Raw genomic sequence first — 26,855 nt, forward strand, 5'->3', positions numbered from 1 at the left:
CCTCGGTTTATTCACTTTGACTTGACACGACATTATAAGGCGACGGTTTAATCCGAACTGCAGGGGCGACGGCATCGTGCAGCGTCAACGTCGGCGTCCTCGGACGTTTACGGGTGGAAAGCATTCGGAATATCAGGGACTCGGCCCCGAAGGAATCCGTCGACGAGCTAGACGACGCTCGATTCCGGCTAGTGCTTTGTCTCCCTGCGGCGCTAGACCAGGGTCGGCAACCTTTTCCTAGCCGAGACCCATTTCTCCGTAGATTTCCTCGAAAGATTCTACAAACGGCTGCGAAGATCGAGCCGTAAATAAAAATTTGTTTCCTCCCGTCTTCTCGGTCGGTCGCGCGAATTGATTTCGCGGATGCAAACGCCGAGGATCATCGGGTATTACGAGCGAAAGAACCAATTTCATCGTTCGGCGAACAACGAACGAGCTCCGAAAGGAGCGGCCAAGACGACGCGCGAATCCGCGTTCGGAATCGTCGGGTCGTTCTCGCGTAATCGACGGGGCAGATATCGGAAGAATCGAGAACGGGGAACCTCTCGATTCGCTCGCGCAAGGAAACGCTCGGGAAACCGTGTCGCTCGTGCAACGAGCCAATAAAAACTTTGAATATCGACTCGGCTATTTTCCGTGCTCGAGCGGCGAGAGAGCAACGAACGATGGGCCGACAGGCGTCAACCTCCGTCGGCGGCGATCTTCGACGTGCCGCGGATAAAAGGAAGCCGGCCGACGACGTCGCGTTTCACGGGACACCGGCTCGAATCGAGATAAAACCGCGTCGCCGGTGAATATCCAGCGCGAAACGCTAATTGCGAGGAATTCGTCGATATCCCGGTCCTTTCGCGCGGAACTAACCGGCACGAACGAACGCGGAACACGCGCGCGCTCGCTCGCTGTGGTTTCATCTGCCGAATTGCCTGTCGATTATGCGGAGAATTAATAATTGGTCCCGCGGCCGCGCTCGAGATAACGCCAACCGCTTCTCGCTTTCGTTCGGGTGATCAAAGTCGCCGCGATAACGGCGACGTCTGCGTTCGACGTCCGATATTCGAGAAGTAGATAAAAAGAAAGAGATGGAGAAGCGCATTCATGGAAATTATGATGTTCTCGAAACAATATTTCATGCGTATCTTTTCTTGTCAACTAACGTACACGTCGAACGAGTGCAGACTTAGATCTTAGAGAAAGAAAATGTTTGCTCAGATTATTCAGCTTCGAATAAAGGCGTGAATTGCACAAGTTGGAAAGGTTCCCTCGCTAGTGTCGAAAGCAACATAGGCCGATATTGATATTTTATCGGGTGTTCAAGGGAACGATTCGGGGATTGCCTGTAACAGCTCCATCGAAACCACTGGAAAACAAGGATTACCTCGGATCGTATTCCAGCGCGAGATAAAAGCCGAATCCGATCGTAATTCGGACGGAAGGTCGTCAACGGAAATCGAATGGCCGAACGCAGGGTCGCGGTCGAAAGCTCCCGCGAGCTTCGACCAGTGACGGCGACTCGTAAAGCGGTGCACCGCTCTGAATTACCGGCAGTTTCGAGGCACAATGGTCGATATGCTCGTTCAGAGATCGGTTTAAGCCGCAAGGTAAGCCAGAAGGAAATCCCCGTGTCCCAAAGCCGAACTTATCTCGTGTTCCGTCGATTTCCCCGATCAGGGTGGAAGCTACTTACTCTGCGTCGCTCGGGAGAGCCTTCGGTTATTCAACTAGTCAGTTTTTATCTCGTTTTCGATTCTAATTTGCTATTCGTCGATCGGGGCACACATAAGTGATCGAAACTATTAACAAAGTAGTCGAAGTCGAGCTTAAGTTCAGCCGAATTCGAACCTTTCGGTTGATTCCATCAGCGCGATGACTCGGTTAACGGGTTAGTGGAGTAAGAATGGTATTAACCGGGCGATTTACGATTCCAGAAATAATTCCCTTTGCACGTCGGCCGCGTGCGAGCCAATCGTTTATGGGTCGTCCACCTTTGAAATCTAGCGGCCACGTGACTGCGTGCCAGCACCCCGAGCCGCGCTCGATATCCACCATTCCTCACGGATTTTACACGAATGTGCACTCAGTCGAGCACAATGGACACCCCGGTGACTAAGCCGCGTTTCCGGGATGCGGGAGAAATCTTCTATTCTCTCCCCTCGGCGTTCGCGCCGGCTCTCTCGCCCCCCGTTCGTTCACCGGCCGACAACCGCGTGATTAATCAACGGTTCGTCGCCGAAAATCCCCGGGCCTAATTTTTCAATCGCGGAAGGGATGGTTTTAATCCGTTACCTGGGAACAAGGAGTGCACTCGTCGAGTCGCCGATGTTCTCGTTCCTTATCGGTGAACACCTTGAATTGCAGGAAATGAAGCGAAGAAGGTACAATGTTCGCAAGAACGTGTAACGTAACGAAATAGCGCAATGTTGTAATTCGAACTTCGCTCGTCGAGACGAAATCGGAAAACGAGCGACGTGATTTCTATTTCTACGTAGAAACCACCGTGTCCTATATATAAATCATTCGATTCCTGTTCGAAACTATCAGCCTTCCCGTTTCCTTGCGTCCACTCGACCACCGATGGTCGGGAAAATCAGCCGTCTAAAGGGTTAATCCGCTTCCTTCCGTTTTCCCGGTGAATCTTGTCCTCTTCCGGTTGGCCGGCCACGAAAAGGCAACCTCGAGTCTTCGAATCTAGTTTATCTGCCCCGTGGAACGAAGCGGTCGAGAACTGGCCGGGGCACCCCCGCTATATTATTCTCTCAGCGGTGAAATCGATATCTGTCCGGTAAGAATTAGAACGGCCGGGCCCCGAATGCGAACCGCTCTCGTCGCCGCTCGTTTCAAGTCGGGAACGCAACACCCGTCCGTCCGTCCGTCCGTCGTAGCGCGTCGGTTCGCCCGTACACGAATAATTTACCGTTAATCCAGGACGTTATTTAACTCGGCGGTCCGGGTGTGGTAACGCAAATTTCTCGTATTCAGGTTGCGACCGCAGTGCGGACCACCTTTATCGGCCGTGCCATCTGACCTGCATACGCGCATAATTTTTCGCGGCCGGGCCCGGAAACGATTTATCCCCCGGTCACGACGCTGCCTGGATCTCTTCGGATCCGCAGCTTTAAAGGCTTCGTCGCGTTTTCTGTATCTCGCGGCTCCCTTAAAGCGTTGATCGTTTAAACTACCAACGACGAGGGATTAATCCTTTGAGCAGGCGCGATGGTGGCTCTAGGATTAATCGTCTGAAAGTGCCAGCCTATTCGCAGAGAAATTAAGCTTACCTATTCGGTTTTCTTTTGATTACTTCTTTTCACTTGCTTGGCACTTTTTTTATTCGAAGTTAGTGAAACGTAATACGGCTTTCGGGTTGAAACGATGGGGTTGGAGCTGGCCTTAGATCTAGGAAACGGGTAGCTTTAGATGTCTCGAAGATCAACGTTGAGCGATAAATTCAGAGATTCACAGACGTATAAAGAGATAAAAGTCTTCTTCCGCGAAGGTAAAGACCGAAATTCATTCGAGCGCGCTTAATTTTCTACGTACGTTGCTACCTAATTTAACGTACGCTGCGCAACGCTCGTTATCCCTCCGAGTATCTTTTCACAGGCTAGCAGACGCAAGCTTCGATCGCCCCTAAAATCGTAGCTCTGGTAACGCGCGTTGTCCGACAACGGCTGGCTCTGCGCTTTACGTAATCTACTGGACGACAAGGAATACGAACAAGGAAACACATACGCGAAGTGATACATTATACTAACGGGAAACTAAAAGCTCGACGATCAAAAGCAAATTTCATCATTTCTGTTCGCTCGCGAAGGGAACAAAGTTTTCTACGTTAATTCTGAAAAGAGCCCAGTCTGTCCCGTTTGCGAGACGGAAGAACTTTGCGTCTCTGTTCTTTCAGGACCACTGCAATCAAACTTCGCGGATCGGGAAAAGCCGAGGACGCGAGAGCACGCGCTAAACGCGGGAAATTCGCGGAGAGCCGGTTAGTCGGCCAATGAAAATTGCATGAAAGGCACCGGCGACGGGGACTGTTGCTCTCCGAAGGGGTTTCCGCGCGTTGGTTCGTCGTCGGCCGCAGGAGAACGGCACGAGCGAGGCAACGGCACACGGAAGAGGCGACGCGGCAGATTTGCCGGCGAGTGGCAGCACGCGTGCGCGCGATTACGCGTATCCCTGACAAATAACCGAACACAGCCATTCCGGCGTCCCCTAGGAGCGCTCGAAGGGCTCGCGAGGGGGCGATTCGACGGAGAGAAAGCTGCCGGCGAACGAGGACGACGAATCGAAGGCGCGACAGAGACGAAAAGAGAGAGAAAGAGGAAGGCAACGAAGGGTGCCGTAAGAAGGGTGTACTACCCTTGCGAGAGCCGAGTCTTACCGCGTTAATTGCAAGTACTTCCCTCGGGGTACCGCAACGGGTATACAGTTCCACCCACCTTGCAGGTTCCACCCCATCCAGTAGGGTTTAAGGGTACGCAGGGATGATTCGCGCACCCCTTTTTCCCTTTTCATGCTCACCCGGCTCCTTTCATTCCTCGCCAGTGGTTAAAATATTAGGATATCCCCGAGGTCTCGTGCGTTCGTGTTAGGGCTATCGCGCGCGAGCCTTCTTCTCTCTCTCCGCTCTCGAACTCTCGGCGTCGTCAACCGCTCGACGAGACGCTGCCCCAGCCGATTCGACTACTCGAAAACTCTGCTCAACCCCTCGGCGGCCTTGCCTCTCGCACACGACCGAACGGAACGGGCCGAGATTCGAATCAAAGGCGCGCTGCTGCCGCTGCCGCTGCTCTTGTCGCGAGGTTTCTGCGGTCGCGATCACCGCGCGTAGACAAACGAGCGGCTCTCCGTCGCGTTCCGCCGCCTTCTCAAACCCGTTCGAACGCTTTGGGGATTGCGCGGCTGGCGGCAACCAACCACCGACGCGCCAGACTACACCTTGCGTTTAGCCTGCGGAAGATGAACGTTTCAGCGCTTTGTGGGCGAGCTCCGCACAGTCGCGTCAACGATTTCTTCAATCGTTTCTCAAAGGTGCTTCTAAAGCCAAGATTGTAGAGTCGTTTTACACGCGGCTTGTCACGCGTCGCTGAAGTAACCGCTGTACGTTTCGGCGCGACTGCTAGATCACTCGATGGCTAAACTGAGGAATACGCGGGGATGATCGATCAGTATTCATCTTTTCTCGCCCAATTCTCCACCGCTTAGATATTTAAGAGACCCGTCGAGACCCTCGCGAGACTTACGGACAACCGCATTGCGGACCTCCGCGAGAAACTTCCTGCCAGTGGTTCGAATCAGTTGACGTCGAAGTTTATCAAAATACACGTATTTTCCACCAACGCGGCGAACGTTCCGAAGGATCGTCCGCCTCCGCGAATGTGAATTCGCCGCGTCCCGGCACGACGGGCGGACATTCTAATTCCCAGAGAACACGGCGAAAGTAATTTTGCCGTCGTTCCTCGCGTTACGACCGCTTTTTTCCTTCTTGGCAAGACGCGCGGGCAAGCGACGCGCAAAACGGACGGGATAAGGGAGAGAACGAAGAAAGAAGGGTGGCTTCCGTGGGGAAACGGGGGGCCAGATGCGAGATACCGGAATGTAGAACGTACTAAATTACTTTCATCTCGAGTGCTCGTGTTTTTCTTCCGTGCGTTCGCGGCTTGTCACGCCCGCACGCCTCTAATTATCGAGTTATTACAAAACGAGCGTAATTGCGACAGACCGAAACGATCGCGGAACCTGAGCCGTGGCCCGTAAAACCAGACGGGAACCGCGTCTCGTTCGGTATCGGGGAGTAGTAATTGTCACGGAGCGGCACCTGGGCTTCTCCGTCGCAGGGATAAAAATAAGATCGCGCGGCTCCTCTCCCAGGCCGGGAAAAACTTATCTCGCTCCTTACTTTTCAAGTTAACGAGCGGGCGCGACGCAGGGATTAAACGTCGGCGAGTTCCTCTCGCGCCCCGCCGGCTACGCTCCCTTTGACTCGCCTCCCTCGGAACAAACTGCGATCAAATTTATCCGGAAAAATTACGACGAGGTCCAGGTAACCGTTCCAACCTCATGGATCTTCGCGAAAACCCGGTCGGAAAGCGCCGAGCGGCGCGAACGCGTTCCTTTTAACTCGAGAATCCAATTACGCTTTTCTCATTTCTTGGGAAAAGATGCTGAAGCGGTCGCGACATTGTTTTATTTTTAAATGGATGTTACAGGAAATGGAAAGTAATTAAAAGTGACTGAAACCGGTGAAAGGTAACGAAACATTGCGAAACGAGAAGACAAGCGAGGTGTAATTGCTCTTTCGTCGGCGTTCGAATTTCATAGCTCGCCGTTTGAAATCCATTCTTTAGCGGCGTCTATTCGGCCTTGAGTCTCTTAAATCACGAACCTACGACGGCTAAACTGAACTTTCCGCGAGGAAAGTCGGGGAATTTACGTGCAACGGTCGGGTTTAGTCGGACAAGACGAATCATCTCGTCTCTTACGAGAAACGACCGCTGAACTCGTATTTCCTTATAGCTCTGCTACCGTGGCCCAAGCTTGTTTCACCCCTTACACCGCGGAGGCACTTCAAAGCACCACTTTCGTTAATACGTTGCTCTGGAGAGGCGACTCTCGGTCGCCGCTTGATTCGATACAGTAAAATCATATTACATATTCAATATTAACGCTGAGTTCACAGAACGCGTCAATTCGACACATATTGAATGTTATCGATCAGTCGTAATATCTGATTTCTGTAAATATTCATGAAATAAATAATACTCTTCAGTTATTCGAGGATTCACTGGTTTCTTCGCGTTTTCTAGGCCAGAAAGACCCTCTAGCATCTGAATATGCATCGTACAATCATCTCACTCGACTAAGATGCTAAGAAATAAGTGAGAACTATAATCGACGACGGAAAGGGTCGAAGTCGCGGATCTCCGTCGGATTCAATTGGAAAGCCAGCAAGTTGTCTCCGAGGCGACGCCGCGGCAACGGTCGGCCCCCGTTATTCGAGGCGGAATCACGGCTGTATAATTTATTTGCAAACTCGCCGCGTCGAACTTGGTACTTAAAGGAACCGGCCACGCTGTACCGCGGCCCCGTGGGAGCAGCCTAGCAGACCCTCGTGATTTACCGCGCTCCGGGGTCCATGTACGGAATACACATTTAATAGAGATCGCATTTACGGCTGCATAAATCAAAGCGCGGCGCGAACATCGGCCGAACGTCGACCCGTCCTCGTCGATGTATTTCATTCGACCGCACGTGTCCGCGCGCGACCGACGCGTCGCGCCGCGTAATGTTGCCGTCCGCCCAGTTCGCCGGCCACCGACGGTCACTCCATTTCACGTCCCGCCGACGATACTCGGCCAATGTGCCCTTTAACCCTTCGACACCGGCGGTCGGACTTGTTTTCACCCAGATTTTCAGAGACTCCGTTCACCTTCTCGGCTCTCCGTTGGGTAGACCGAGGCGAATCGGATCGAACGAACATTCCCTTTCATCGATGTTGAGTGCTCTTCGCTTGATTCGATCTGCCAGTCGATTATATTGGATTTGACGGGAGCAGTATACGTCGCGGAAGCGTGTTCGACGAAATGTCCACGAAACCCGGTAAGAGTTTGTACGATTCTTGGTATCCACGAGAAGCCGTGAAAGGTGAAATCGATTGGACGCCTCCTTTCACGATTACCGAAAAGATACTTGTACTTACGTGGCTCTTCCGTTTCCACGTTGCCACCGGGCTGGTCGGCGACGTCTCAAAGGTGCGAAATCATCGTATTTTCGCAGACGTCTAGGCTCTCTCGGCTTTCCACGGATGAAACTCCTTCGGCGAGAGAAAGGTCGAGCGGCGGGCGGCGGCGGGCGGCGGCGGCCGGGGCGTGGGCGGTTGCAGGCAACCTTTGACAAAAACGTCGTTTGCTCCCGAGAAAGAAATATTAGGGAAAAATGTAAAGTAACGGCAGTTTGAGGAACGCGGAAGAGCGAAGGGGCCGGAGAGAAATAGATGGACAAGCAAAAAGCCGATGAGAAAAGAAGCGTCAAAGCGGCAGGTGGATGAAAAAGGGTGCAAGGCGGAGGCCGGGGGCGGGCCGGAGGGCAGAGGAGGGAAAAGAAGGCTGCCAGAGAATAGGATGAGGGGTGCGTCAAGTGTCTGCTGCTGTTCTGGCCTGTGTTAACACTTCACGCCTCCCTTTTACGTATTACCATCCCCACTTGGGAAGTTTCGCATGAACTTGGACGGTCCGTGAGTCATAAAATACAGCCGCAACTGCTCTTACGCGATACGCCGCGGCCCGTTCAAATGAAAAAAGTTCGGAGCCCCTGAAAATCGCGGGGCGAGCGTTTCTTGGCCGCGAATCAAATTGCCCCCCGTACGCGGGCCGCGTCCCGTTCCATGGCCGTTTAACGCGACTCGTTAACGCTTTACGGCACGGCGGACACGATTTCCGAGGAGTTTCTTGCGAACCGATCGTACCGGTATCTCGGGGCGAACGATCGTTTCGGCTGTTCGCGAGAAACACGTTACTCCTTTCGATGCAATATTATACATTCGACGCCGCGGGGAAACGATATGAAACGTCTGCAAACTTTCGGTTTGCTTTGAACGCCCCTCAAGCGTGATTGCAATGTCGGAGTAAAAGTTCGGAATTAAACTAGAATGAAATTGACACGGATGGTTCGCTCATCGTCGATGAAATTCCAAGTCAACAACAGGTTTGCGGGTGCTTGCGCACTTTGCTCCATCGTTGATAGAGAGAAATCGATGGTGGTTGATTGAAATGTTGAAAATTTAAAATTTCGATCGAAAGCACGTCGGAATCGATCTCGAGCAAAGTTCACTCGAGGTCGACTATTGAGAATCAGCGAGCGATAGGTGACGTGGACGGGTTCGATCGCGGGGCGGGATCGAGCGCGTTATTAAACTCGCGCAGACTGCAAGCTCCACGTTTTACGCGGCGAACAATGTAGATTCCGGGACTTGGCATCCCGTAGGATGCGCTTCAGACTGCATTCGGTTTCCGGCCTCCGTTCCCGGCGAGTATATTGCACGGGTGCGCGAACGGCGATGGCGCGGAGCGGCGGCCGTCGTCTGCGGTGCGGTGAATAGGCTCAGGCGAAGTGCCAACCTCGAACTTTGTTTACTCGTTCCACCGCGCGCAACTTGCGTCCTGCTCGATAGGGCGGTCGACGCGAGCTGAACCCACGAGTGGACCGAGCGTCTCCCTTCCGCCGCGGGTGCAACACGTTGCGTCCGTCGCGCTCCGCTGGCCCCGAGTGTTCGCTTGCGCGAAAAAAATCGCTGAGAACCCCACCGCAACTTCTAGGGAAACGCGTCGTTGGCCCGAGTTTCTGGGCCGGCGGTGCGTCTTTCCTTCGCTCGAAGGACACACTTTTCTGTTAGAAAACGTGTTGGCAGTAGAACGTGGGTCTATCATCGAGTATCAAACATTTATCGTACAGTTGATTCTAAAACGTAGCATCCAATCTTCTCCAATACTCGAATCTTCATTCCAGCTTCCTAGAAAAGTCGACGTTCGTTCGGATCTTGGAAATTGCAGAATTCGATGGTACAAGTTCTCGGATGAAATCTGAAATTCCAGCACGCTCCGAATTTCTCCTCCGTTCGTCCGAGTTATCCAGCGTTGAATCGAAGCTGACGGTCGAGGTTCCATTACGGACAATTTCTCTATGGAGATTCTGGCCGCAACTTTTTTCCACTCTGGCATTCTCCCGACGAAAGCTCGGATCCCGAGGCGTGAGAGAGCCGTGCACGGCGAGCGGAGGGGCGCCCGCCGAGTTCGCTGCGCGTATCTCGTCCAGCGAGCGCGGCATCGATCCGCCGGACTTCGGCGTTGGAAGTCGAGGAAGTTTAGTCGCGGTGGCACGGCGCGCGGATGGTCGGGCGAGGATCCTTCAAAGGATCGTGAATGGCGAACAGCGAAAGCCCTGACGCTAACTGGAAAGCCGTTGACGCGCGGCAACGCGAGAGATACCGGCCGCGTTGCGACCGGCCCACGCCGCGCAGCCAGACGCGAATGAATGCCGGCACCGGACAGTGATTTCAATGAGCGAATCTCCCGGAATAATGTAAACACCGGCGCGAGCCGAACACCATCAACCGGGAGCAATGGATGTGCCCGATCCGCGTGTAGGGGTTGCGTGCGCGGTCTCTGCAGGGTGCATCGACCTTTAAACCCTACAGATTTAACGAGCGCCGCGCGTTTACTCGCGTTTACTCTCGCTCCTCGATCTCGGCCGGGTTTCTCGCGTCCTCGACCGACTACGATCCCATCGGAGTTTTATCAGTGGACCGTACCCGGCGCGGAGATCAGTGCAAATACGCGCTGAAAACTAGCCGCTTCAAAGTCCGCCAGTTCAGCGACAAACGCCAGGAATCGGTATAATTCGGGCTTCGCGCGGCGGAGCTTGACGCGCGTTCGACTTCTAACAACGTGTCGGACTCGTGCAGACGATTTTCGATTACTCGATTCTATTCGAATGGAATATTACTCTTGTCGATTAATTTACTTCGGATGAACCATTGGCCTAGCGTATGTATAGAATGTTCTTTCTTTCAGTATGTTATTAATGAGAACGTAGGACTGATCATGGCAGAGAAATAAAGCACGAGACAAGGAAGAAGTCTGTTGTTGCTTCTAAATGGCAATGACGATACGCAAACCTAGAAACACGCGAGACCGAGCTCGAGTTTTCTCGATTCGAAGAGGACGCAGCGATATTTCAAGTCTGCGGGGGTGAACGAACTGCCGCTAGGTTGGGTGGGAATGACAAGCGTTTCAGATAGCGCGGCAGAGATCGAGTGGTCGTTCGGGGGTTTAAGTTCGGCTTTAGATTTCGCCAGGAACGCGGCTCAACGTTTTCAACTCGACTCGAGGGATGGATAGGGGCGCGCGTCGGAGAGCGCGACGAGACGAGACGAGACGAGACGAGACGAGACGAGACCAGACGAGACGAGACCAGACGACACGAGACAAGGCGAACCGGTTAAATCAAAGTTAATCGATCGGCGCGTTCCGCTTCGAATTCGAGACGGATCGATCGTCGAGCCGGGCCAGCATCTTTTTTTTCACCGCGAATGGTTTATCGGTCGGTGATTTATTGGCCTCAGCGGTCTCCGCGGTTTCTACGATTCTCCCGAATTTATAGCGATTACGCGCAGCCGTGTGCTGCGGAAGACAGGACAGAGACTACGGGACAGCCAATTAATCGGGCTGCGCCGCAGCCCGGCGCGCACTGCTCCGGATTGTCCAGACGAAAGAAACAAACTCTGGAACCCGATACGACGATAATCGAGTCGATGGAGTTAGACTGCGAATCCTTATGCAAATTCGAAGATTTAGGAATTAGGAGCAAGGAATATCGTGAACCACTGCGAAAATCACGAGACTCCGGAAATTTCAGGAACTGATAAGACACAGTTACAGAAATGTATGAATAAAATAGCTTCGTTCGTGACTTCTCGCTAAGTTAGCTTCAAGAAATGTCATCAGTGTCTCGCCAGAGAACTCTAGCGAAAAACTTTCCGAGCACGGGGGTTAATCTGATACCAAAGTTGCCGTGTCTTTAGACAGCGCGTACAGCAGACGATGCTTCCAATCTTTTGCCTTCAACGGTAAATTTTCTATTTTCGAACGATGCGCGTCGTCGAAATCCCAGGGGAAGTCCACCAATAAGTTACCTTTAGGTTCGAGTCCCACGCCACCCACGCGAAAATCGCCGTACGCCGGTGAAATAGCGCTGGCCGAGAAAAGAGCGCATCGCTAATGCAGTCGATAAAGAACCACCCATTCGTCGCCGCCTCCTTTCCTCGCGCGAGTCGCCGTGGATGAAAGGCGAGCCGACCGTTAATTCACGTACAATTAACCAATTTTCTATTTCGACTCGCGGGACGACTATCAATCGGTCCGCGCGCGCGCTCGATACCGCCGTCGCCTCGGAAAGAATGTTAATGGATTTCCGGCGTGAACAGCGTCGCTCGGCTTTTCGCGGTGTTTCCGAAGGGCGAAGGGAGATTAATCGACTTCACGGCTGAGCGAACGTCGCGCGACTCGACAATCGACGGCCGAAAAATCTTTGGAAATCGGTGCGCATTTTTGGCGAGCCCGATATCCGGCTTCGAAAGAGATACCTTGAACCCCTTGTCCTTACTAAAATATTATACAAACTCAGTAGCGAAGGTGAATAGAACGCCAAGGGGTTAACGATTGCCAACGTAAAAGTAACACCCGATCTGTACTCGAAAATAGCAAACAACATTTCGATTCGCGAAATCCTGAATTCTCATTGCGCTGTCATAGCACAAAGGGGTTAAACTCGTCGACTCTACTCAAAGAGAGGGAGAGAGAGAGCTGTAGTTCCGTGAGCCAACGGAATAGAGCATCCCGAAGTGTCTATTTGCTCGGTCGGCCTCGACAATCGGATTTCGAGATACCGATACCGAGCGCACCGGAACGGCGCGAGCGTCGTAAAACTGCTTTTACGATTGCGCGCGAAAGAAAGACCGATCGGCGGGTTTACTATCGTCGAATCGATGGAAAAGGGGGATTCGAAAATATCGAGTGCTGCCACGGCGGGAGAGAGAAGAAAAAAAGAATAAATAGGCGGCGGGTCTCGAGTGTCGGTCGGTCAGAACTGGCTCGTAAGAAGCCATCCCCCAGGAGCTTTCCGGTGTCAGACGCTTCCTGTGTTCCTATCTGCCTCTATATACCTATCGATCCTCGGCCTGCACCCTCCTCTTTGTGCCATCCGACTGTCGTCCCTCTCTTTCCGTCTCCCTTTCGACCTCCTCCTCCATCCAGGCTCGATCTATATTGCATTCGTGCCCTTCTGCGCGAGATGTCCTCGCCCGTAGCTCGCGCCGTAACGCTCAGGGTAATTTTCCTTGCATATTTATACGCGCGTCTATCGAGAAAACTGCCTCCGTTAAACGCCTCTCCTCTCCCCCGCCCTCCTCGGCGCATTCAGCTTTCCCTCTCTTCATCTTTTTCCCTCGCGCAGGCTTTTCCTTTCTCTTTTTGCTCGGGGTTAATCGCGTTTAATAGATTCTCGTTCACCGGGAGTTCGATGCTCCGCGAGCGTCTCGCTCGAGCAACAGCGAGAGGCTGATTTAGGCCTGATACACGCTGTCGGACAGCTCTCGGTCGGCTGTTCGTTGAATGGAATATTCTTCGACTGTTTACGACGCGTGTCTTCGTACTGGGAATCAAACTTCGATCTTCGTTAATGCGCATTAGGCGAAATGCACGGCGGCGATTGTTTTGAAAGAATGGAGACGCTAAGTTTTCCTATCCTTCCTCCCGCGAGACAAAAGAACTTTGTGTCCATTCTTCCGGAAGAATCGCAGCTGCGATATTTTAGCGCAAAACGCTCGCGTACGGTCCTAGTCGGGAACGCCTTAGATTTTTATTCGGCCGTTCGGCTCGTTAAAGGAGGACGCTGCCTTTTCTTCGTTCGGTTAAACGTCTCGCGCGGCTTTCGCGGCAGGGACTCGCTGCTCCTCGTCGAACGACAATCGTTATTCGTTTGTCATGCATATTTAATCGGTGTTATTCGCCTCTAAAAGCCTGGGGTCCAGCACCCCGGCGTTAGAATGATTCGAGCTCGACTGCGGAATAGAAATTCGTTCAAGGACGCGCGTGGGGACACGCGTCGGCTGAAAATTTCAGCGTACAGGGGTGCAGGGGATGACGATGCCCTCTTTCGTCAATAATTAATCCGCTGAATGATTAATCGGCATCCGGACGTCCAAACCGTCTGACTTAACCTGTCTGATTCGGTGCTGAATAATTCATGGCGTCGACGTAAGTTCGGAGTTCGCCTCGATCGCAATATTCGACGCTGCCCTAACCGCGCACAGCTTTAACCGCTTCCCTTCCCACGAATTTACATACCAAGATTAGAATCTTCGCCGCTCATTCCAGCGGTCGATCCGTCCTCGCGGGCGAATTCTTCTCGACAAACTATTCGCATCCCCGAGGAAGATGCGCGACGACTTTCAGCGCCTCGGCCGAAACCTTCGGCGAAGACGTTAACGCGTCGACTTTAGCCTTTGAAAGCGAGGTAATTTCCGGGTGCGACGCCGCGCAGCCGAGCCCGCCTCGAATCTCCCGAGCTTCCCATGTTCGACGGTCGGAGAGAGAATCCCGAGGACGCGAATCCCTTTTGAATTCGAGTCATCGATCGCGAGAGAGATTTCAATCGGCGAGCTCGAAACGCGGAGCGTGAAGGGCGGCTGGCTGGAAAGAGGATCCGCGATCGATTCGAAGCGTGCTCCTCTCACCCCAGACGCGAACCGCGAGCAGCCACCCTGGTACCGACGAGGACGCAGAGTCTTTGGCTTACCACGAGCGACGGAGTCCCCCGGCCTCCGGCGGCGGCAGCGATGGGTTCGATCGATCGATCATTCCCGGCGGGTCTCGGGGGTGAGCCCCGCGGCCGTGAATCTCTCTTCGCGAGGAAAGACGGAGGGCCTAGGACGGGAGAGATTTCGGCGATTGGACGGTCCGAGCGGTTCGGAGGTCGGTTTGTTCGGTCGAAGGGCCTCGAGGCCGACCCTACGCACCGGCTCGACTCGGTTCGGCGCTGCCGGCGCTGTCGGCGGTTCGGCGACGGGAAGGGGTGGCCGAAGGGGTGGCGGCGGGTGTGGAGGTGCGCGCGCAAGCTACCCCCGTCGGTGGACTGGCGTGTAACACGTAATCGAACTGGGAGCGCCGCGGTTCGTCGTCAGCTCCGTGATCCGCGAACGACAGGGCTGAATCTTGGACGAAAACCGAGCGAACGGGTAAACGGGGGGGACACGACCGCCGGGTACCGAGAGGAACACGCGAACGGCGTTCCGCGACGCGATCGAACGGCGAGCGAGAAAACCGGGATCCTCCTCGGGACTGTCCGGTGAAAGGAGGAACGTCGCATCCGAGTCGCTCCGACTGATACGGTGACGTATCGCTGGTGGTGTTGGTGTGCCAGTGGTTGGTGGTGGTCGGTGCACGAGTGCGCGAGGGTGTAGGTGCCACGGGGGACGTGGAGGCGATCGTACTTTGCCCGTCCGATGGAACCGAGGGGACGGGTTCCGGCCTCGAGCGAGACTCGGTGAATTCGAGTCGAGTCGGGGAGTAGGAGACTCGGCGCCGAGCGAAACAGGGTGTGTTACCGACGGGCCTAGCGTCCGAGTGCGGGCGTAGGGTGGACGAGCGCGAGAGGGTGCACTGGTAGCGGTAGGAGGGTAAACCGCAGCGCGTTCGCTGCCAGGGACGCGCGTGTGCTCCGCCTGGGGAGAGCCCGAGTGCTCGGTCGGTGTCGGACGACAGGCGAAACTCGGCGACGACGAGGACGACGAGGAGGACGACGACGACGACGACGACGGAGTCGCAATGGCGCCGAGTGCGGCTCCGTCGAGGAGTCGGCTGCTCTTCGCCGGCGGTTCCGCGACGTTCACGTGAGCAGCCCACCACCCCCCATGCTACTCGAGCCGCCGCCGCCGCCGCCGTCGCCGTCCGTGCCTAGTCCTAGAGCCGATCGCGCTAGCCTCCTCCTCCTCCTCCGCCTCCTCCTCCTCGGCCAGGTGGGCCGCTCTAACCGGGATCGCGCCGCGAACACCATGACAAGGACCCGCGGGAGGCAGCCGTCGCGGAAGATCGAGGACCGGTCGTGTCACTGACACCGAGACTCGGGTACGGTGGTGCGTGCATGTGGCTGTGCGAGTGCGGCCGCGGAGTGCGCGAGTTTCCAGGTGATCCGTTCGATCGTGCGCTCGTATCCTCGAACACGTCCCCCCGCCCCCCTCGGTGGCCGACGGCTCTAGGGACCCGTGGCCGTCGCCCCGCGATCGCGCCGCCGGTGACCGTCATGCCGCGGAGACGCCAGTGACACGTCCGCCCACGGGACGAACCATTCGCAACTGGCCATCGCCAAGAACCAACGCGAAACAGGACACGAGCAGGAGAGAGCACCGCGAACCGAGCGGAGAGAGCAGCTCGCCGACAGACCGGACAGGCCAGACGAACGGGAGCAGGCGCCGCGCAGGGGGTGGGGGCGGCTCGCGAGAGGAGGCGGAAGGCGGAACGCGGAAGCCCGAAGGCCGAAGGCCGAAGGCGGAAGAAGCCGAGAGGCGGACGCCGGAAGCAAGCCGGAAGCAAGCCGGAAGCAAGCCGGAAGCAAGCCGGAAGGAAGCCGGAAGGGGTTCGTCGCCGGCAAACCTGTTCTCCTAGGATAATCCGGCAACCTGGCGGACCAGGAGGAAGGCGGCTTGGCGGCGATGCAGGGCAAGGAGAGCCCCGTCGGGTCCAACACCCAGGAGACCCATCAGTATGTCGGCCCTTATCGACTGGAGAAAACCTTGGGCAAAGGGCAGACCGGTGCGTCCTCGCCAGATTTACTTTTCGTTAGGAACAACGCCGATTCCGCCAACTCGCGCACTCCCGACGTGTTTCCGTTCCGCCGCCTCGGCGTGGGCTCGCCGACGCGGGGCCGGCCGGAACCGGACACCTTGAACTACTTAGAACGCGTGACGAAACGTTCGAATCGACCCGAATCTATTGCCTCGAGTCACGAGCTATTGTCGTCCCCGTTATTTATTAATACCGTACACACGAGAACCCCTTTGTCACGCCGCAGGCATCTACGAAAAAATAGGTTGACCGAATGCGCTCAAAGACTATCGGCCGAAGCAAATGGGAAACTAGCCGGCCGCTTTCGAACAAGCGAATCACCGATACCCGCTTACGTCGCGCTGTTTCTCGCATTTTTAACGCGGCCTTCGCGAATCGCTGCTGCACGCTCGCGCTTAAATCTTTGAATACGTATTCGAAACGCGGAATCTCGCTGTAAACGGTTCACGCGTTGTATCAAAGTTTAGGGTTGAAAGGAATGGGTACTCGTTAGTTAACTCCATTAGGAAATACCGAGCGTTTCCAGTGAAAGATTTACGGAATGCAAAGGGTTCAAGGAATTATATTACAATAGCTGCGTTGCCATCGCGATTTTACCTCGGATAAGAATCCCCGAGAAAGCCATTTCACCTTTCAACTCCGACTTATGTATTCGGAAGCTGTTTCGAGAGGGTTAAATGGTCTGCAGCCTGAAATCTTGGAAGCGGAAGAATTGAAGATCGTCGCTAATCGTCGTAGAAAGAATGGAAGGAGAGCCAATTCCCTCGCGCAATTTCATGCAATTCCAGCGATTAGTCGGCTAGGGTAAAATCCGCTGGAATATTATCCGAGCTTGTATATACTTCAAGATAGTAAAAGTCTTGTGAAACTTGACGTTGCCGATAACTCCACTAGAAGAAGAACTTGTCAAATTTTAGAATAATTGAAACGATGAACTCCGACAGCTCCGAACGATATTAACGCGTAATTGAACATTTCTATCGCGTTAATGGGGCCGCGCCGCTCAAATGCAATTACTATTTGCAATTCGCAACGCGAACGAATCTCTGACGAGACGATTGAATCGTCACGCGTCGCGATAATCGTTCGTTCGCGTTGAAAAGGATCCGTCGAGTTCCCAAGACGAAACGTTCCTCGCCGCTAATGCTCCGTAAATACGCGGGTAATCGAGTTTTCCCGAATACCATCGATCGCTCGCGGCGCAGCAAGATTTCGACACACGCTGCGTCTTTTCGTCACGTCTCGTCAACGTTGTCCGTTAGAGACGTTTCGTTCCATTCGAATTTCGAGAAACCTTCACCGATTTCATACTAAATTCCACAGCATTATTTTTTTCTAGTTTCTTGAACTCTTCTTTCGTCGTTACTATTACTTAATATTATTCAAAGCCCATGTACCCTGAGAACCAACACTAGAACTACCTAGCATTAATCTAATTCAGCTTTCGTATTGATAAATGAATGTCTTCATTTCCCAGAGAAACATCCGTTACTTTTTCAATAACTGTGAAAAAAGAATTTCAGGAACAGTTCTAATCCATTCGGTGGTTCCAGTGGTAATATCGAAGCACGTGGTCGAAGCGTTCTCAGGCCAAATGTTATTTGCCAGCGAGACTTAAAGGCTTAAACGCGCAGAGCCGCGGTGCAAGATGACTCTTACCGGTAATTAAAAGCCGCGAATATGAAAATCGATTCCCGTGCTGGGAGGTTCCGGGGGAACGAAGTAAATCCGTTGGTTCCAGTGGAGTCTCTTTCCGCAGACCCGAATTAGCTAGGATCCCGAAGCCCAGAGTCGTTCTCGCCGTCTTAAAAGTATCCCGGACTCCTCTGAAAAGAAGAAAATAACCGAGAAAGGGGCCACCTGAAAAACGGGGTCGTTGAGGAAACTAAAAGCGTCGAATCACCGTTCGAAACCACTCAATCCTTGTGTAGTGAAATTTCATCGTTCCAGTTTCTATCGTCTCGATGCCACAGCTTCCCTCGCAGCCCCGCTGAACACCCTATTACAGGGTAATTCAGTGTGCGTCTCGATCTCGTTTAAACTGTCAATTCTCTACACGCTCAATTGATTCCAGTGATACACAAACCTCGCGCAGAAGTCGAACAGGTCAAACTGACTGACGAACGACGTAAACGGTTCTTTTAGAAAAAAGCTTGCCATCTCACCTCGATCTAGCTCGAAGATAGAAACCACCCTGATACGTTTCTGTTGGTAAATCCATCGAAATTTCCGTCCCTCCAACTGAAACACACCAATTATACAAGTAAATCATTTATTAACATTGACTCATAATTAGTAATTCTCCAACATCTTTTTATGAACCTTGTCAGCATTAACCTTTTGAACTCTGTAGGCTCCAATATCGCACCAGTTATAATACTAAATATTTTAATGAATCTCGTACTAAGAAGGAAAATAAATGATCGAAGAAATGTTATAACATTTCTATAAAAATTAGTTACAGTTGCTGATAGATTACAAAACCATCTGGAGTGCTAAGGGTTAAGATCTACGATCAAACGCATCGACTGAACCCTGGAACTACCCAGCAATAAGGGTGACTTACTTCCAACCTTTATCAAAACCAGAATACATCTATTGAGTCTCGAAGGGTGTCCCAATTCTGAGTCTGTGCGAATACACGGATCTAACTGAAAATCTTCCGCGAAAACGCGTTCGTAATTGAAACACTCGCAAAGTAAAAACACCGAACTGGGTCAATTCGACTCGTCCGGCAGTTTCAGTGTTAATCGTTGCAGAGAAACGGGTGTCCTGGTGCCCGCCGCGGAGAGACACGAGATTTTCGTGCGTGTTTCCGCGGCGGTTCCGAGAGAACAACGCTCGCGGAGCCGCGTTACGCGTCGTTTGATCTTGAACAGTCCCCGGAAAGTGGTCGGCTGGGGAGCCCTCGAGTACAGCGATTCGATTGCATTCGAGGGAAAGTGCAACGCGGCCGTGCACGCTATACAATTTTCTTAGGCGGGTCGAAAGGGCGGCGGGGACGGCTCGGGGTTTTCACGCGCCGTCGCGCCGCCCGCTCCGACGCGTTTCCCCGCTGCCCCGAAAGCGGACAGACCCACCGAGGAAAGAATACGCCTTTCATTCGGCCCGCATACACCGTTTTCCGCGTTTTTAAAGCAACCACCGCGACCCTCCACGGAAACCGACTGCGACGCGAGCGAACCAGCGAGCCCCAAGATGCGAAAGTCGGCTAGCAGGGTGTGACGCGCGCGACGAATCGATACGATCGAACGGCCCGCGATTATATTAGCTTCGCGAGACGCCTCTTTCGATCGGACCTTCCACTATAACGCTGGACACTTTGTTCATCGATGAGTTTCGATCGCTTTTGCATCTTGAAACTTTTCAGTGTGCCTCCTCGGCAACTTCCTTCGAAACGCTTGAAGATAGTCCTCTTATTGAGATCTTAGAACAGTTGTGCAAACTTTTTCTAATATGAACGTTTGTTCAACGATTAGGAAGCACTACTAGCGAGACGTTTTGCTAGGAATGTTACCGAAAATGTACACTGAGGCAAATGAGTTAACTCTGCACTCGAGAGGTGACTCTCGCTCACCACGTGATTCATACAGTAAACTATAAAATTTGATATTTAATATTATACTCCGTATAATGCATCAATTTGAGAAATATTGAAATAAAATAGCTTTGTTCTCGTCAGAAAATGTTAAAATATTTCTAGAGTGCAAAGGATTAATACCAGAAACATCGGGAGAAAATAGCGACAGTCTCAATAAGTTCAATCGGCTAATTTCGAGGATATTCGTATAAAAACGAGATTAACCTGTCAACCGAGTGTCCGACCATAACTCGCGTTTATAGCGAGTTGGAACAGTATTGGCTCGGACTGTTCGCGATTGCTTTACGATATAACGACGCATCGATACGCGATCTAGATCCGCCGGTGATTCGTTATACATGGAAATAACATGCTCGTTTAGAAAACGCGTGTAATTCAGCGTTCAGGAATAACGCGAGGAAATAAAGATCTCGTGATCGGGGTACGTTAACGTTGTTACGATCGGCTGCACGTGAACGCTAGATAACTTTTTGAGGCTCGTTCGCTCCGGGCCGATGGAACGAAAAGAGCGACGAGTAAATTCGTTTTCCCCGGTTAACAGGTGAAACGACCGGCAGGCCTCGTTCGAGCAAACATTCCAAGTTTCCTTCTTCCTCGCGTCACGGCCATTGTTGTTCGACTCGGAGCGAAAACAAACACTTATCTTTTTCAATGTAGCGAATAACAATGGATGAACGAGTGCTGTTCCGTTTACGTTGCCTCGCGACTATATCTGAAACGCGGAAAAACACGGGTCGTCGCGACTGTTGCCGTCCACCGATACGAGTGCACTCGATGTCGCGTTTTTTTAAACGGCGACGGGAGGAGCTTCGTGCAAGGAATTCACGACGGCAAATCGTTGATTTGAGATTTGAAATTTGTAATTCCATTCGTGGGAACGCTCACGAGCGATGGGTGCGTTGGCAAACTGCCTTGAACACAGGAATCACCGAATAAGTCGAAATTAGCCATTTCTAAATTCTTTTAAAATAATTGAAGAGGTAGCGAAAGCTTCTTAAGAAGTGAATAATGAAGTTAATTTTCTAATAGCCAAATTCGATTATAAATCGATTGAGACGTCGGTAGATGGTTGGCTATTTTCGGAGTTTCCATAGTAAAATTAGAAAGTCCAATTTGGCAGCGCCGCAGTTCTAGCGTCAAGGTTTAATCTCGCTGAGACGAATCCTCGCGAACGGCTCCAGCTGTGATAATCGGAATTCCCGGTTTAAATCTATCGCGGGATAAGAACGGATTCGCCGAAAATAAAATCGGACGACCCCTGTGAAATTCACGAGGTTCGTCGTTCTTTTCTGGGAGCCCCTGCGAACGAAGATCTTATATTCGAGAATAAACTTTCCGGGGAAGGTGAATCGAAGCGAAAGTTCCTTCACGGTTCGTTCCACCTCCGCGTTATGCTTTTAACGGGACGTCATTCGCGTGCGTTTACAAAAAGCTTCGACTTCGAAGATGGTATCTCTTGCTCGAAGCAAGTTCAAAAGGAAATTTCCATCCGATGAATGAACGGAAGCCAACGGAGCGAGGACTTTGCAGGGAAATTTCGATCGATCGAATTAACTGAAATCAATGGAGCAAAGACTCCTTTCAATTGTACAAACAACTGAACTCCGTTGCGCAACAATATTCGGGTCAACGACCAATCGCGTTTATATCGTCGTATCTTTTCCGAACGCCTCGTTCTCGTTACCGTTCGCGATTTCTGTTGCGCGTTCGCCCGAATCAAGAAAATTCGCGAAGCGAACGTTGCCTGGCGGCGGCTCCGAGCGCTAACAAGCTTGTCCGCCGGGATGCATACGGATGCAGACGCGGATGCAAATGCGCATGCAAATCCAGCCGCGCGGACGCGTTTTCCTAAAGGCTCCGAATCCTCGTGAACGGGGAGTCCCCGGTTGTTCCGCGGAATTTCGAGTGAAACGCGAACCGACCGAAAAATCTGCGCGATTTGCCATGGGGTGGGTCTCTTTGGAATTTTGCCAGCCACCCTCCTCGCCCACGCAGACGGCTCAACCTACTTCGTCTGCCAAAGATCCTTGGAAGATCGCGCGCCCCTATTTTCCAGTCCACGTCGAAACAACGCGGCGAAAAATTGGACTCGACCAGTCTCTCGGTTGGCTACCGTTTCCCACGGATCTCTTGGGCAACGGACGTCCCGACAGTCGCCACAAGAGAAATAACAACCACATCTATGCAAACCGAAATACCAAAGGGTCTTGTTTGGACTTTCGTTTCGTCATCTCGGTCATCCGGATCGAACAGGCGATTCGGAAAGTTCGCAGGAGATTTCATAGTCGTCTTTTCTAACGATTATCTCGATGACCGCGTCGCGCGATCTTCGTTCTGCTGATCTCTCGGAACAGAATTGCGCTTCCGTTGCTGCGAACTGTAGAATTTTCCTGTGTCGAATCAAGCGGTGACCGATCGTCGGCTCTCGAGTGCGAATGGATAATAAAACTAGAGTGGATTCTCGTTGACGATAATTTAACGACGAGGACCGGACAGCCGGGATGTCCCGTGGACCGCGGAATTCGAGGGGATTCGATGAAGCGCGCAATCCGCAAAATATCGCGGTATAATTCGATTCCGGTGACGAACACGGCCGCAGCCGTGTCGGACGCTGCCATGTCGCATACGAAAAAGGGATTTTCGTAAATGCATTTGCATACTGACGCGGGTCGTCGACCGAACGAAACGCCGACTCGCGAAGGCCAGTTGTTTCCACGGTGCCGCGCGGAAATCGCGAACATGTTCGTTAATAATAGCAATCGGTCTTCGTCCTCTGGGAATCAATTACTGTACAGGAGGCAACGACCGATGAGACATTCCTGACCAACATTTTCTATCTTGCGTAAGCAGAGTGACATTACCTTCACTTGTGTTCGTACCTGAAATTCTACGACGGTGTAACGTGTAGGAAACCGAGGAAATTTTGGTTCGAAGTTGATTCGATTTCCATAATAACTATGAAGACTGCTAAAGATTTAACGCTAGAACTACGTAACAGTCAAAACTGGTTTCGATTTGTTTCGCAGTTATTAATACCTTAAAAGGCATTGAATATTTGAAATGCTTTTGGAAATAAATAGTTTCACTCGAGTGCTATGATGAATATCCAAAGAAACTGAAAATAATCTATTACAATTTTTATAGAGATTACAACGCGTAACGGGAATATTAAATAAACAAGCCGAGATTAGATTAACCTCGTTCTCTGTATCGAATCGAGTGGGTCCGCCTTCGAAAAGGGAGCGCGCAAAGGAATCGCGCGATCTTCGATCTCCTTTTTCCCCTCGAATTTCGTCTGGTCGTGATTCGACGCGATTGCGAGTCCGCGTTAATTAAGTTGATTGAAAGGCCGTTCCCGATCCCAACGAAACGCAGTCGATAATCGTCACGCGATGCACGCACGGCGCCCCGCGTTGGATTGCCAGCCCGGTCCCTTGAAAAATCCAGCGGCGCGATAACGAGCGGGAACGAATGATCGATGGTCTGACACAGATTCGTCGAGTCAATTCTGAATTGCCCTGAACGTTCGCGTATATCAGTCTTCATTGCATGTTATACAAATTATGTTTCGCTAGATCCTACGTGAGGAAAGCTGAGGTTCAAAGGTCTCAAAGCTTTAAGCCTTCTACACACGTTGTAGTCGACCTTGAGAATTACTCGAGTAATACTATATTCGACTGACAATAACGAATAAATAATTAATCGTTGCTTATCTCGCATTCCTGATTCTTACACACATAATGTTGTTCGTTATATTATTATGCAATATCACTCGAATAACTTTGCAACACTAATCGCAGTGTACATACAATTCGAAAAAAGAACGAGCCGTGCGTAATTACCGCCTCAGGGAATACAACGGAGTTCCCCCGAACGTAACGCGATTAAAACCGCTAATCGCCTGTCTCTTTCCGCGCGGAGATCGCCGCGGCAATTATATTATCGTCTGTCCGATCCCCGTATTTGAACTTAGAATTAATTAAATCGGATTGGAATTAAGACGCAAATCGAGTGGAAACGGCGCCCTCGTGTCTTCTTTGTGCACGGGAAACCGATTACGGGGTTGATTCGATTTCATATTCGAACACGGCTACGTACCTCGGGCCTGTCCGTTAAACGCCGATCAATATCGAGCCCTTAACGTCCAATGTTCCGTCGACGAGCAATCCTACGCTAATTATTTCTACTTCAGCGTTCGGGGCTGTTTTCAACAGTGTCTAAATTGCGTTCGACGATCGAATAATCGCGAGGATCGTCCTTGATGCCGTCGTTTCTTCCTTCGCTCGTCTCCCGGCGAATTGAATTGCCACGAGAGGTAACGGGAACGACGGGACCGAAGGACGGACGATACCGTCGTTCGCATTCGCAAGTGGAAAATCGGATCAATGGTCAGACACGTCGGAGACGCGCTCAATCACGCAGACGTGCGCGATTCTTTGAAATCTCTCTTCTAGAATAATTCCTTTTAAATTCACTTAGTTCCGCGCGAAGAACACTCGCCCCGCTTCCATTGTGCCCGCCATTGTGCCGTGATTTCCGCCGGCACCTGCAATTATAATAACGATAATCCGTCTTAGCCGCGCGTACAGTTCTCGGACTTATCGGGGGGAAGACGAAAAGTAGATTTACGCTCGCGAACGGTTGAAAGTTTATCCGCGAAAGTTGATTCGGATTTCGGGAAAACGCGAGTCGTTTCTAAGCGCGTTCGAGAACGTTCGAATGGTAATTTCTGTCGGAATGATTTGTCGGGGGCACGGGTCGTTAGGGTGGACCCCGTGGCACTGCGCTCGAAATGTAAACTCGCGATAGATTGATTTCCACGGGGGGAATGTCTGCCGTCGATGCCGGTAAATCGTGCGTGATGCAAGTCGTTAGGGAAAGTGCACTTTAGCGTCCTACAGTGGCGCTAATGTGATTCCCGTACCCCGATTTGTCGGGAGTCACAGCCAGTCGGCACCGGTCGCGGACACTTTCGTCAACGAAATTCCCCTGTATCGATTATTTCGTAATTATGCTGCTAGCGATCTCTTCCCTTCCCTCGTCGCGTGGATTCCGTTAACGATAGAATCGCTAACTCGGTGGAAGTTGCGCGATTGGCTAATAATAATGTGCGTCTCGTGCTTGGGAAGATCAATTTCATACATAATACTTAACGCTTCAAGACGAAGACGCTTCAAGTACACGAAACTGGCAAGATACGAGGCTAAATTATACATCGAACGCTTGAGCAATAGAGAAAGGGGGAACTACACTGATCTCTTGCTATTCTTGCTATTCAAGTAATTAAATCGTTTGTTTTCAACTCAGTATTAACACTAGGTTTACGGGCATTTATTGTACATATCATTCTATTATTCCTAAAAGAATCGATGCTCGTTTATTTAGATCGTGGAAACTGGAGATTCGATAGTAGGTAATTGGAGTACACGTCAGTGTGACCGCATCAATCAAAATCGGCGTAAACGTTTACAAAATAATATTTCTGAAATCCAATATGCGTCAATTTCACGCGTTCCGTGAACCTAGTGTTAATTTCGAAAGAGTTAACGGTTAATCCTTTTCAAATACCCAGTGCTTAATAGTTTTCTAATACTTGGAGCTTAATGCTTTCTTAATACCGAACACTTAATGCTTTCCTGATACTCCGGTGAAACGTCTAACCCCCAGAAACCAAGGGGAAGAGTCCCTTAAGTCCCAAACGCAGAGAACGCGCGGCGAATAATCGATGGCGGTAACAGATGTTCCAGCCGGCACCGTGCAATAAGAATCTCCAGAACCGGAACGATCGATCCGGCGAGCTGTTGTACAATTTTTACCGCAATTTCCGCGTGGCCGTCGGTCGCCGCGTTTAGCATTCGCCGACTCTCAGCGAAATTCCCGTCTATTAGCGTCGAATGCCGGCGTAACGAACGCACCGGTGTGTGTTTACCAGGGAACAAAGGAGAACCGTCTCGAGCGTTATGAAATGCTCAATAAATTGGAAGAGGAATAGTAATCGCCGGGAAAATCGTGAAAGCGGACTCGCGGAAAGGGCATTCGATTAATTAATTGACGAAGGGCGGCCGATTCTTCCGCGCCATCGACGCTGCAACGACCGCCCGATTCTTTTATCATCTTCCTTCCTTCCTTCCCATCTTCTTTCTCTCCGCCCTTCGCCGTTTCAAGTCCGGCCGTCTGCTCGCCGGCACAAAAGGAAGGACGAATCCGCGGCGGACGCTTTTAAACGGATAAAAGAGCCCTTGCTGTATGATTTTCCCCGCGACTAAGCTCGATTGAGCAATTTCAATGTCAAACATTCCCGCGAAATGAACGGAGGAATGCTTCGTTTGCTGTAAGCACGCGTCGACTCTCGTAGGAAGTCGCATTATACGCTGATTCTAAGTAAGATCTCTTTGATATCGTTAACCGTTGGACTTTTCCCCGGTGAATCGTCAACGATAAAGCAGTTTCATCGAGCACAGTTGTAAAGGAGATCCTAAGAACACGGCTTAAAAAGACGCGAATTCACTGAACAACATTCTGTTGCAACGGTGCGTCAACATCGCGATTCTACCTTCGATGGAGACCTTCGAAAGAAGCTTCTTCAACTCCGACACCTTTTCGAGTGTCGTCTCGCAAGGGTTAAGCCAATTTAGGCGGTCCCATAAATTCCGGTTCTTCACGGCCGCCGCCTCTCCGTTTCGTGCTCTCCGATCAGTCCCGTCATATTTCCTGGTTTCGCTCGTCGTTGCGAACGGCCCCCGCGGCGACCTTAAATCTCAACCTTCGGGGAACGGATCGCCGCGGCGCGCGGAAGGCTTTTCCCTTCGGCTCTCGAGGATTTATCGAAGATCGCGGTGAAGGGAACGCTTCGCTTGCAAATT

The 26,855-nt window shown here is 51.8% G+C and overlaps 2 protein-coding genes across 11 annotated transcripts in view; one reads left to right on the plus strand and one right to left on the minus strand.

The window, feature by feature from the left end:
* LOC116424642 (uncharacterized) overlaps positions 1-26,855 on the minus strand; it is a 72,911-nt gene that overhangs the window by 20,294 nt on the left and 25,762 nt on the right. For 3 of the 4 annotated variants that reach the window (XM_031971302.2, XM_076367916.1, XM_076367915.1), the window contains 2 exons: positions 18,557-18,632; positions 18,051-18,217 (listed from right to left, as the gene is read on the minus strand). In XM_031971302.2, the coding sequence (XP_031827162.1) occupies positions 18,051-18,217; positions 18,557-18,612 (223 nt within the window). In that variant the 5' untranslated portion in view covers positions 18,613-18,632. Of the gene's footprint in view, positions 1-7,693; positions 7,882-18,050; positions 18,633-26,855 lie in introns of all 4 variants that reach the window. The other variant, XM_031971303.2, reaches the window with a different exon arrangement.
* The window catches only part of sff (BRSK family serine/threonine-protein kinase sugar-free frosting), a 33,221-nt gene continuing 21,051 nt past the window's right edge, over positions 14,686-26,855 (plus strand). For all 7 annotated transcript variants that reach the window (XR_012998685.1, XM_031971289.2, XM_031971291.2 and 4 more), the window contains exon 1: positions 14,686-16,358. Coding sequence is in view for 6 of the 7 variants with exons in the window: in XM_031971289.2 (XP_031827149.1) it covers positions 16,259-16,358 (100 nt within the window). In the remaining variant the exon portion in view is untranslated. The remainder of the gene's footprint in view (positions 16,359-26,855) is intronic.

The sequence above is a fragment of the Nomia melanderi genome, chromosome 5 (assembly GCF_051020985.1).
Source record: "Nomia melanderi isolate GNS246 chromosome 5, iyNomMela1, whole genome shotgun sequence".
Taxonomy (NCBI): domain Eukaryota; kingdom Metazoa; phylum Arthropoda; class Insecta; order Hymenoptera; family Halictidae; genus Nomia; species Nomia melanderi.